This window comes from Colius striatus, chromosome 16, assembly GCF_028858725.1.
Source record: "Colius striatus isolate bColStr4 chromosome 16, bColStr4.1.hap1, whole genome shotgun sequence".
Taxonomy (NCBI): Eukaryota; Metazoa; Chordata; class Aves; order Coliiformes; family Coliidae; genus Colius; species Colius striatus.
In genome coordinates, this window is record NC_084774.1 from 4,022,948 (window position 1) to 4,035,344 (window position 12,397).

Genomic DNA, 12,397 nt, shown 5'->3' on the forward strand with positions numbered 1-12,397 from the left:
TCTAGAGGCTTTTTTCACTTGTGATAGTAATTTTGAATTCCTCAAGTTCTCACTAACAGCAGAGCCTCTCATGTTGTCCCTGGAATCTGATCTCTCCTGGGACAGCCAGCCACTGAGGATTTCATCCCACCATCCCTTAGAGAAGTTCTCAACCATCTGTACACCACGTTGCCTATGGAACAGCACAACTTGTACATGGTGCCACTGAGGCTCCAGCATGCTCTCTGCCCTCCAGCAGCCAAGCCAAGCCATACAGTTTTCTGTTTAAACAAAAGGCTCACTAAGGATCCTAAGAAATAATACCAGTTGTTTTTGTTAAAGGAAAGTCTCAGTAAGATGGCACTTGCTCTCAAATACTGGAACAGGCCAAAATTAAGGCTGTCTTGTGTTACTGTGACTCATCAATCCTGCTACATGAATTAAGATCCATCTAATTACTCACAGTAAAACAGTAGCTGTGGACAGATGAGTACTTTCAGCTTCAACTGTACTGAGGAAAGATCTTACACCTCCTAAGGCTACTACCCCTTTCACAACTCTTTCACATTCCTCTCCTTCATGGGCAGGGCAATGCCTGGAGAGAATCAGGACCAAGCATGGAGTGAAGCCACTGGAGAAGGCCTGCATTTTTTTGTACAGATCAGACAACAAAAAGCATGTGAGATACAGATAGTTGGAAAAGAAAAAGTCACCTTTTGCTAGCCAGTCCTTGTAACTGTGAGCTTCATCTCTAACACTGCCTTGGTTTTCAGGCACTTCTCTCTCAGTACTTCCCCTGCAGCACTATTTCTAGAACAGCAGCTGGCCCATCACAGAACCAGAAGGGCCTGTACAGGTCACCCATCCTTCCAAGATGGCTGTTTGTCCAAAGCTGCAAGTATCTCTCACTGTACTTTACCCACAACTGCACCAGGATTCCCATTCTGAAGGGCAGAACTTATGTAACTTTATAGCACTGATACAGATTGAGGCAAACCCAGTAGCTTCTCAAAGCAACCCCACCCCAGCAAAGACTGGGCATTGATCCAGGCATTTCAGCATGTCACTGGCCACATGGATGGATTGGTCCTGTATCTCCAACCCACTCAGATGATGATAGTTCTTTGTGTTCACTCCACACTCCTCAGCTCCCTGCAGGCTTGAAAAAAAGCCCATATTTTTTCCTGCCCTGACCTCCTTTTACTTTAAAAACTTTGTAACACCACTGGTTTCTCTCCTGATTATTTCATGCACCTGTCAAAGAGAGACTAACAACACATGTAAAGACTTGGATGTGCCAAGTCAGCTGAACACCAAGAGGTTTCAGGCCTTTCACCTCTTAAGAGAAAAAACAGCCAAAAATGCAGCCTGAGAGGAAGGGTCCCAGCAGCTCTTGCTGCTTCAGCAGGGAGCAGCTCATTGACATTTGTTCAGCTGCCTCCTGCAGCAAGGGAGAATTGCATTTCAGTCTGAATCACGTCCCCTTCCATCCTGCTCTTACCAGCTACACGTACAGTTGGTCCACTCTGAGGCCAGCTTCACCCACTGAGGTGACTGATGCAGTTACACAAGTGAGGCCCCAAAGGGAAGTTGAAAAGAGGAAGGAAATGGGGAAATTTCATAGGAAAAGCATGTTAGAATCTGTAAGAAGCAAGCAAGCTCTGCTGCAGAGTAAATTAAACCCTTGCTAGTCCACACTCCACCTCGGTTTGCAGATGACATTACCTGGATGCTTACTAAACCAGTTTCAGGCAGGTGGCACTGACCCACACTCCTTCTACATCAGAGGAACCAAGTAATTTTCTGTCACAAGTGCTCTCCTCCCTCCACACTATCCTTCATGCTCAACAGACATGCCAGACTGATAAACTTCAGCCTCCACTCCATAATCAACAGCTTTTCTCCACTAGTCATCAATCTTTAAGGCAAACCACATGTTCCTGAAGAGGCCAAAGATAGAGGTGGAGCCCATTGCAGAGGAGAATGGTAGGCTTAGGGTGAAACTACATCTAGTAATGATGACAGGGAGCTGCTCAGGCTCGTTTTTATAGAGCAAAGTAAGCTGTGGGCTCTGCATAAGCCTGTGAAGCTTCAAAACACACAAGAAATAACCAAGGTACTTCTAACCTGTAGATTTCTCATTCTGAACACCTGTTTGCTGTTCAGGCAACCAATTGGTTTGAGAGCAGCAACCTCAGAGCTTGAGCAGCTGATACCTGAATCACATTTTATGAACCAGCAGTAGCAGAATTTAATGGGGAGCTGTTTCACTCCACAATACAACTCATTGTGATGGAGGACACTTTCCATTATCAAACTATAAAAATATATTCCCAGAGTCTAAATCAATAATTTAAACTGATAATGAAAGTAGAATCAGGTGTTATCTAGGAAGACTTGTCCCAGTACTGCAAGTTTAGAGTTAAAGGATTGACTGGGGCAACTCAGGAGGGAGTGTGAGCTCTTCTTAGAGTTCTTCTTCTCTCCACCTTTCTCTGAAGAGGCATCTTCAGGATCTCTTGCACTTTCCCCTTCACCATGGTTAGATGCTGTTTTGAAAGTGAATTTCTTGGTTTTCTTCAGTGAGTAAAATTCCCTCATCAAGTCTTCCACCTCCCACTGCTCCTCCTTCCGCTTCCTGCAGCAGTGCAGAGCAGCAGGGTCTATGGGATGAGCTTCGGTGTTGAAGATGTACCCACCAGCATTCAAGACACACTCCCCGTAGGGTGTAACCACCACATCAAAGGCTGAGCCATCATTGTGGATAAAGTTGTCTGGGTCAAACAGCAGGTACAAATATTTTACTGTTTCAGCCAAAAAGAAGGATTCCATACGATTATCCAGCCTGTGATCTCTCAAGTCTTTGATCTATAAGAGAAGAAAAAGCAGTGGGTTACTTATATCCAATTCACTTAGTTAGGAACTTGGGGAAAAAATCAACCCAGCTTGCAATCCATTTCAGTTCAACAGCACAGTGTGCCATCAATTCACTCTGCTTTAAACAGCTGGATGCAAATACATCAACAAGGTTCCAGATGTTTTGAATTAAAGTCTAGAGATAAGGAACAGGAAACTAACAATTAGGAGAAATGTACTTCCTAAGGAGCAAATAAGCTTCCTGTCTATGATCATTTCCCCACAAGGCTTTTACCTACTTCCCAAATCACAAGGCAGAATTCCCAACATTTATAAGGAGGTTTTTTTTGTAAAACAGAGCTTGATAATAGAAGATTCCAAATGTACTAAGGGACTTTAAAGAAAATCACTGCAGTTCTCAGCTTTTCGAGGCTTAGCAGGAAAGCAGCATTGTACAACTGGCAGGCAGCGAGCCTGCAGGTGAGCCTTCCTGCTGAGCTGGGACACCTGGTAGCTACAAGATACAGGAGACAGAAGAAGCTTCTGATGCTTTCCTATGTATTTGGCTCTGAGGCAACAAGCTCATGACAGAATTTAGCCCACTGTTCAGGCTGTGAGGGAAGGTACTAGCAGGAACATAAGCAGCAGTTACCAGATCAGCTTCAAACATGAGGTGTTTACTTGAAAAAGAAGTTACAGTTCAATGAAAGTGATCCCTGGACTCCATGGCAAAGCATGATTCATGAGATGTTCTTAAAAGCTCATTTTTAGCAGCTATTTAACTGTCTTTGCAGTTGATTGGGCACTTACAGTTGCAAATCCACAGTCCACCCTGCTGATTTTCTCGATTGACTCCACGGCGTCTCTTCCCAGTTCCAGCAGTGTGGGATCCCTCGTAGCACGGTACAGATACATGGCACTCTCAATCAGCTCTGCAAAAAACCCCACACAGTTCCAAGCATAAAGATTACCAAACCAGGTACACAGGGAAGACAAGCTATTCCTTAAACTGATTTAAAAATACTACTTCAGGATCATGAGGCAAACTGTCTAGCTTGCCTTGTATCTCCTCTGGCTCAAAGCACAGATGCCTGCTCTTCCCAAAGATGTTTTACAAAGAAATCCACTCTAATTAGATTGCATCAGCTCAGGTAAGAGTGAATAATGCTCCCCTCCCACTCCCTGAATGTGTCAGAAGAGCAAGAGAGAAAAGGATTAAAGCTCAGCTGTCGAAGAAGATACTTCTAGAAAGGATTACAAACAAGAAATTCGACACCCAAAATGCGTTTGTCAAACACCACCAGAACCCTCTGAAACACCAGGAAAATAGAGACAACAGAAATACTCAAGACAGACATGTGCACTGTGCTGTGTTTACTTCCTGAAGAAGAGGATCTTTTGGGATGCTGTCATACATTTGACAGTTAAGGCTGATGAGTATCTTTTGGTAGAATTGTCCAACATGGGTATCACCTGAACACTCAAGACCAAAAGGAAATTGATTATTCTCAGTTACAAAATCAGGTGTGATACTTTGGAGTCAGAACTGTAAAGAAGAAAACCAGACAGACTGTTTCATTGCAATGTCACAGACAACAGAGAATCCCTCTCACCTGTGGAGTTTTAGTGTGATTAGAGTGAGTTCCTTTCAGGAACTCAGCAGAACCAGAAAGGTGTATTCCTACTCACTTTCACTTCCTGAATTTAAAGGACAGAGGCCATCACATTAACATTCTGCAGGACTTTAAAACATTGCAAGTCAGACAGACTAACACTTCAAATCCCACACTCCCCCTTTATACCCCCACACCAGGATTTGCTTCCTTTAAAAGGCCTCTGTGAGCAGACAGCAAAAAGTGCAGCTTCAACTATGGAAATTACTGATCACACATATGCAGGAACTAAAAGTCAAAGCAAACCTGAAGAGGAACTCTTACAGGGCAGGTGTTGCTAACAGTTGATCTAACCACCAGAAATAAAAAAGCAGGACTCCATGATCCTTTGCATTTTACTTCTGCTTACCAGGCCTGAGTGGATACCCTTCTCTCTTGTCCACTGTATAGCCCTGGGGAATGTTGTAGAACTCAGGGAGCCCACCAAACTGCTTCCAGACAGTGTAATAGTTGAGGAAGGTTCTCATGGCATTATCTATATCCCCAATTAAGCTCTGAGAGAGAAAGGAAACAATGAAGCAAGGCAATATCTGGGTGAAGAAGTTGTCAAAGCAAAACAGTGACAACCATGCTTGTTCAGCAGGTCTGAATGTAATATTTAAGCATGATGCTTTAAGAAGAGGCAGAACCGTGGAGATAAATGCTGCTCTTCTGCTGGATCACAATCCACACACCTAAATAATACAAAGTCTCCTCCATTTTTAGCTGACTGAAGGCTGGGTTTCTTCAGCCAACATTTGAGTCCATCACAGCACCCAGTCTCTTTCAGAGAGGATAAGCAAACCTAAGTACTGATGAGAAAGCAAACCTCTCAACGGGAAAGTATTCCCACAAATCAAGTATTTCTGAGGTGGTGGCAAAGAGGTGGGATTCTCTTTTGCATTAGGTTCCCATTGGATTACGAGCTCACTATCCATGGAGTGTGCTACAACAAAACTGCTCTCCTCTCATGCTTAACAGGAGATACTTTTATAGACCATAAAGTCAACATCTGCTCTTCTACAGGTTCAGGCTACTGTACATTTCACCAGAGAACAAACTAGACTTTTAAATGAGCACAGATCAGGATTATATTTGTAACTTAGACATTAAAGACTGACCCAAGACAGATGAATAAAAATCACCATGTGTTACTGGTATGAGAGCTCTTACCTGCAGGCCTGGCCAGTAGGCCTCCAGGGACTGAAAAACAGGCATGGACACTGTTCCTTTGTACATCTGAACCCAGAGGTACCAGTCATCAAATTTCGTGTAATTTTTGATGGCTTTGTTATATTCTATAAAGCAAAACAGATGGGTAGGTAATTCAACAAAGAATTCTCTTTTATTAAGAATGGGAGAGGCCCCTTTGTCCCTTGAGTTACGTGTCCAGGTGGCCAAGAAAGTCAAGGGCATCCTGGCCTGTGTCAGGAACAGTGCTGTCAGCAGGAGCAGGGAGCTGATCATTCCTCTGTACTTGGCTTTGGTGAGGCTGCACCTCCAATACTGTGTCCATTTTTGGCCCCCTCTCTACAAGAAGGACATGGAGGTGCTGGAGAGGATCCAGAGCTGGGCTGCTAAGCTAGGAAAGGATTTGGAGCACGTCTCATCTGAGAAAGGGCTGAGGGATCTGGGGCTGTTGAGCCTGGAGAAAAGAAGGCTCAGGGGAGACCTTCTCACTCTCTACAACTACCTGAAAGGAAGCTGTAGTGAGGTGGGGATCAGTCTGTTCTCACTAGTAACAAGCAATAGAACAAGAGGAAATGGCCTCAAATTGTGCCAGAGGAGGTTCAGGCTGGATGTGAGGAGCAATTTCTTTGCTGCCAGGGCTGTCAGGCATTGGAAGGGGCTGCCCAGGGAGGTGTTGGAGTCACCGTCCCTGGAGGGGTTTCAGAGCTGGGTGGGTGTTGCACTGAGGGCAATGGGCTGGTGGGTGACAGGGCTGGGAGAAAGGCTGCACTCAGTGATCTTAAAGGTCTCTTCCAGCTGAAATGATTCTATGATAAATGAACGACTGCAGGATGCTCACTTTGGTAACACATTGTTCAGAAGTATTACAACAAACGCTTCAGGAGCAGTCTCAAATGTGCCCTGTTAAATCCTTCATCACCTTCTTCCAGAGTCCCACATGTCAAGTTTTCACAGGTGCAGTCAAGGGGGGCCTCCCCTTCACACAGAAAACAAACTGCTCACCTAAAAACATGGACATCAGCTCCTTGTCCTGCAGGAGAATGGCTCCTTTAACGAGGTATTCAAAGTAGGAGTCCACTCCAGCCCCAATGCCAGCATCTTGGGCCACCCATTTGGCAGTGATCACATCAATGTGGTTGCCAACCTGGAGGAAGTGAAGAGAGGAGGAAAAGGGAAGTTAAAATGGAAATGAAGCCAATCTACTAAATTATCATTTCAAAAAAGTCCCCACAACATCACCAGACCAGAAAACCTTGACCCTCTTCCAGCCCATCTGTGTCACAGCTTCTCAATGGCCACACCAACCAGCATTTTCTCCATTTACCAATATCAGAGAAGTACAGACTGTAGAAAACGTAACTTTGGACTTTTGTTTTCAATATAAACACTGCACTGGCCAAAACAAACCACCATGATGCTACTGTAAAAATGCACAACTTCAACATGACCTGTCTGCTCCCAATTCACATGCTCCAGAAGAGCAGAGGAAGATGAAGAGGTACAGACACAGGGATGGAAGCCAAGGCTGTCAAAGGGCTGTCAAAGGCACAAGAGCTACCACACTAATATTTAAATAACTCCTTCAAACTTGGGGCTCTTCAGCCTAGACCCAGATGATGGAGAATATAACATATCCAGCAATTCAGTTTCTTTCTTGAACAAGGATTAGGAGCATAAACAAACATACACACAAAAACAGATCACAAAGCAAACAAAAGGAAAAGAGCATGTGAATAAATCTGTTACACTTCACATATGCAAGTGTGAGAGCTTACATAAGATTCCAAAAGCAGCTATAGAAATTAACTGAACTAAAAATGAGCAGGAGAGAGTGAACACAAAGATGTTTCTAATTCTAGATATTCCCTAAATGCCAAAGCTGTAGAGGCTGGGGGTAGCTGGTTGCACTTCCTGCACTCATGCTCTTCCACAGGCTGCTGTCACACCAGGCATCAGACAGATCTTTTATTTAATCTGTTACAGCTGCTGTTACAAAAACTGCAATCCCCAGTAGAAGGCATTTGTCTCCCAGTCACATCTGTTAGGGATCAGAACAATGGCATCGTGTTGGGTGGCACTGCTAAGACAGAGATGTGGATGCTGCAGGTGCTCAGCAACAATGTGAAACACACAACTCCAGCCCAGTTATTAACACTGTGCTTATTTATCTGCTTCTATCCCCTCTCTGTTTAGGCTTTTTACACTCAGATTTGCACCCAGAAACTATACAAAAAGCAAGGCAGCAAATCCAAAGTCCATTCCTTACTCACCAGCCCAATATCTGAGCGATTTTTCCACAGTGCCTTCAAAGCCTTCCTGGCAACATCCTCAAACACTGGGTCACCAGTAAGGTGGCTTAAAGTGGCAAATTCCACTATAAAGGTACCAATTCCAGCAGTACAGGTAACTGGGGTCTCCCCGGGATTTACTCCATGCAGCAAGTTCACTGTTCCATATGGCATCCCTGTTGGGGTCTCAAAAGCTGAAACAGAGGGGGTTTGGTTCACATGAGTGGTCACAGACTGCCAAGCAAACCTCGGCCTCACATTCCACTACACACAGGCAAGAAGAGGGACTGGAACAATTGCAGTAACTGCAAAGAGGGAAGTGAGAACTAGCCTGTGATCCTAGGAAAGGCAGAGAGTACCCCACACACTCCTTGGAAGGTTCTGCAGATGTCTGCCAGCTTGCCCAGAGCAGCAGACTGCACCCTTTTGTTTTGGGGTGGTTTTGTCTTTTACAGAACAAGCAGGGTATTAAAAATAGAACTCCACACACTGGAGAGCAGAGCACAAAGACTGAGCTTGTAGCTGTAGTTCTCAGTGAGTGCACACCACACAATGCAGCAGTACCATGCTATGGGGGCACACACCCCAGCAGCAGCACACAGAGGGGGAGATAAGGCTGCACCTTCTTGTCTTCCCAAGCTGCTGTTTCACAGCCTTTATTTATTATTTCTATTAAATAGATTTTCCCCCAGCAAGCAACAAAGAAACTACTGTGTTAAGCACATGCAACACTTGGAATGCACGTACATAACTGGTATCATGCCCTTCACAACATTTTCCCCACAAGCTAAACTTGCTTTGAGCCCTGCAAACGCAGGACTGGTTTATGACATCTCCACAGCTCCCTGAAGTTGGGGGTTGATCTCTTTTCTCCAGTAATGAGTGATAGGACAAGAGGAAATGGGCTCAAGTTGGGGAGGTTTAGCCTGGAGACGGGAAAGAACTTTTTCACCAAGAGGGTGGCTCAGCATTGGAATGGGCTGCCCAGGGAGGTGGGGAGTGCCCATCCCTGGAGATAACACAGAGCTGAGGTGCTGAGCCATGGGTTAGTTTAGTGATGGGCTTGGCAGTGTGAGGGGAGGGCTTGGATTCGATGATCATAAAGGTCTTTTCCAGCCATAATGATTCCACGAGGTCACACATCAAGCCATGCCATCTTCCCCAAGCACACCACCCAGCCACCTCCTGAAGCACAGTGCCACAATCCAGACCAGTTCTCACCTGGCAGGAGTTTGCGAGCCGCTTCCTCTGCCATCCTGAGGAGAGGCCCAGAGCATGGCCAGCCTGCTTCCACCTCCACACCAGCCTTCTTCGACAGCAGGTGAGCTGACAGGAGACCACCCACCACTGGAAGATGCACAGCAAGAATCCCATTAAGGAATGTGGGGACCAATGCAACCTAATACCAGCTGTATCCATCCTGATGCAGAGGCAGCATTTATGGAGAAAAGTGAGATGGAAGAAGAAAAGTAGTGGAAGAGGATACCCAGGGAGGTGGGAAAGTCTCCATCCCTGGAGATATTGAAAAGGAACACAGATGAGGTGCTGAGAGGCATGGGTTAGTGGTGGGCTTGGCAGGGTGAGGAGAAGGGTTGGACTTGATCTTAAAGGTCTTTTCCAACTGAAATGCTTCTGTGATATTGTTTTAGATTCTATCCTCAACAGCCTGATTCAATATGACATGACTGAAGAGGGGTTTGTTTCTTCCTGCCTGTTTGGACTGGGCACCAGACACATTTCTTTCATTACTTTAGAAGCATCAGATACTTGCCCTACGATACCTGGAGACAATCACAGATCTAACTGGAGAATGAACATCAACAAGACAAATTCTTGTTTCATTTCTCCCAGACAGCTCAACACTATGTTTGTGTAAAGTCATACAGTCTACCTTCTAAAAGTCCTTGGAGAAAAAATACCTAGGTTAGAGCCAAGGATTTCAGTGTGACTGAGGCAGGCAGTTATTAGCCCTTTTCACAGGCTTGTCTACTGGCACATAACAAGCACAAACACAGAGAAATCACACTGCTGAAAAAAAATCACCTCAGCAATATCTGAGAGGAGGAACAACAAAAAAAGCACAACTAACAGTTTAATTCCCTGACACTGAGTTTTAGTTGCATGGCACTGAAGCACACACTGAAGCACAGGACTCCAAAGGCTGCTGTGATTTTCAAGGGGAAAAAAGGGGGCAAGTTTCACTGTATGACAGTAGAGTAAGACATTAACAACATCTATTCCAAACGGGTGTGCTAAAAAAAGACAGTATACAATTTGTACTGTCTCAGTGGAAAAGATGTTTATTCCACAGCTCAAAACCTGGCAGCAGAATACTGAACCTGCCACATCTCCTTCTGCTTGTGCTGAGGCAGGAAGCAAAGAGCTGACTGCAAAGACAGGCAGGAAGTGACGTTTGTTTGGGATTTTACTCTTTGTTTACGTGTCCTGTTACAAATCCACTCTGCCTGGCACCTCGGTGTTACCTCTGTGCACAATTTAGAGATTGGTAGAGCAAAGAAATGCAGCGTAAACAGCACGGAAAAACCCACCTCACCTCGAATGTTAGTTTCAAAGACGGATGCATTGACATCGATATCAAAGTCCACCCCTTCCTGCAGCACATTGACAACTCGCTGAAACTCAGAAACATTGCCCAAGATCTGCAGGGGAGGCAGGACAAAAAGAACAAGGTGTAGAACTCATAGGAAAACAAAGGTGCAATTCAAAGGGAGGGGCTAGCTCTAGTTTTGTTTTACTGTTTTATGAAAGTGTTAGTTACAAATTGTACTAAAAAAAGCAATTTCCAGTTTCATCTCATCTCAAAACAAGGGACTTGAACTTCTTTCTCATAAGGAAAGGCTGTGGAACCTGGGGCTGTTCAGCCTGGAGAAGGCAGGGACCTCACCAGCACTTTTAAGTACCTAAAGGGTGGGTATCAGGAGGATGAGGTGACACTTTTTTCTGTGGTGCCCAGTGACAGGACAAGGACAGGATCAGAGGTTGGAACACAAGCAGTGCCACTGGAACACAAGGAGAAAGTCCTTTGGTGCTGAGAGAGCCCTGGCCCAGGCTGGCCAAGGAGGGTGTGGAGGCTCCTTCTCAGTGGGTTTCCAAACCCACCTGGACACGTTCCTGTGTCCCTTGATCGAGGAGAAGCTGCTTTAGCAGGGGCTGGGGCTGGGTGAGCTCTGCAGGGCCCTTCCCACTCCCACCATTCTATGGAATCATTATCTTAACACACTTCAGGTGTTTATTCCAGAGCTAGAAGGTGTTGGGACAGGGAGCTCTAGCCTCCTGCCTCAAAGCACAGGAGCAAAGTGAAATGTAAAAGCTCTTTCGTCAATTAATAACTGACTGTCTGTCGCTACCGCGTAAAAAACAGGTGTGAGGAAGGCGGCTGACAGCGGCCTTGAGCGGGTCGCAGTCGGAACAGGCACCGGGCCCAGCCCCGGGGCCGCTCGTACTCACCAGCAGCGTGTCCAAGGCGTCGATCAGCGTGAGGGAGAAGCTGTGCGAAGGAGAGCAGCGAGGTGAGGCCCGGCGGGGAAGCGCCCAGCGGCGGGGCGCCCCGAGCCCGGCCCCGCGGCGATGCCCAGTCCCGGGCCGGCCCCTACCTGCCCCAGGTGTCCTGCCCGTCGCACGTCAGCGGTCGCAGCTCATCGTAAGGGAAGGCGCTCTCCAGGTAGTGCTCGTAAGCGTGGTAGAACATAGCGCGTACTCGCTCCCTGAGGCACAAGCACGGCCCGCTCAGCCCCAGCCTGGCTCGGCGCCGTCCGGCCCCATCGCCCGACCCCGCACTCACCGGTAGGAAGCGATGTCCACGCCCCGAGCGGCCACGGCGGTGCCCGCCGGCTGCGCCGGGAAGTGCAGCGCCCAGAGGCACAGCAGGGAGCCGAGCCAGCGCAGCATGGCCGGGTCGAGCCGAGCCGGGCCGGGCCGGGCTGCACCGAGCGGCGACAGGCCGCAGCAGCAGCCGATGGGCCGGGCCCGGAGCCCACAGGTCGCGCCGCCCCCGCCTCAGCGGCCCCGCCCCCGCCCCCGAGGCCCCGCCCCGCCTCAGCGGCCCCGCCCCGCCTCAGCGGCCCCGCCCCTCGCCTCAGCGCCCCGCCCCGCCTCAGCGGCCCCGCCCCGCCTCAGCGGCCCCGCCCCGCCTCAGCGGCCCCGCCCCCGCCCCCGAGGCCCCGCCCCCGCCTCAGCGGCCCCGCCCCCGAGGCCCCGCCCCCGCCTCAGCGGCCCCGCCCCGCCTCAGCGGCCCCGCCCCCGCCTCAGCGGCCCCGCCCCGCCTCAGCGGCCCCGCCCCCGCCTCAGCGGCCCCGCCCCCGCCTCAGCGGCCCCGCCCCGCCTCAGCGGCCCCGCCCCCGCCCCCGAGGCCCCGCCCCCGCCTCAGCGGCCCCGCCCCCGAGGCCCCGCCCCGCCTCAGCGGCCCCGCCC

At 48.2% G+C, this 12,397-nt stretch overlaps 1 protein-coding gene across 1 annotated transcript; it reads right to left on the minus strand.

Annotated features, from left to right (window-relative positions):
- Positions 1 to 2,205: 2,205 nt before the first annotated feature.
- Positions 2,206 to 11,946, minus strand: EDEM2 (ER degradation enhancing alpha-mannosidase like protein 2). Its single transcript, XM_062009208.1, has 11 exons — positions 11,769 to 11,946; positions 11,581 to 11,691; positions 11,435 to 11,474; positions 10,521 to 10,626; positions 9,188 to 9,313; positions 7,949 to 8,160; positions 6,681 to 6,822; positions 5,661 to 5,785; positions 4,858 to 5,002; positions 3,646 to 3,767; positions 2,206 to 2,847 (listed from the first exon to the last, which is right to left on the minus strand). The coding sequence occupies exons 1-11, from the start codon at positions 11,873 to 11,875 to the stop codon at positions 2,356 to 2,358; spliced, it is 1,728 nt and encodes a 575-aa protein (XP_061865192.1). The 5' UTR covers positions 11,876 to 11,946; the 3' UTR covers positions 2,206 to 2,355.
- Positions 11,947 to 12,397: the final 451 nt, after the last annotated feature.

Excerpts from the sequence above, each read along its gene's own strand:
- EDEM2 (XM_062009208.1), bottom strand. The coding sequence starts at position 11,875 with ATGCTGCGCTGGCTCGGCTCCCTGCTGTGCCTCTGGGCGCTGCACTTC. Across the intron at positions 11,475-11,580 it reads GGGCAGGACACCTGGGGCAG|CTTCTCCCTCACGCTGATCG; the intron begins GTAGGGGCCGGC and ends TCCTTCGCACAG. Across the intron at positions 8,161-9,187 it reads GGCTCGCAAACTCCTGCCAG|CTTTTGAGACCCCAACAGGG; the intron begins GTGAGAACTGGT and ends CCTCTGTTTCAG.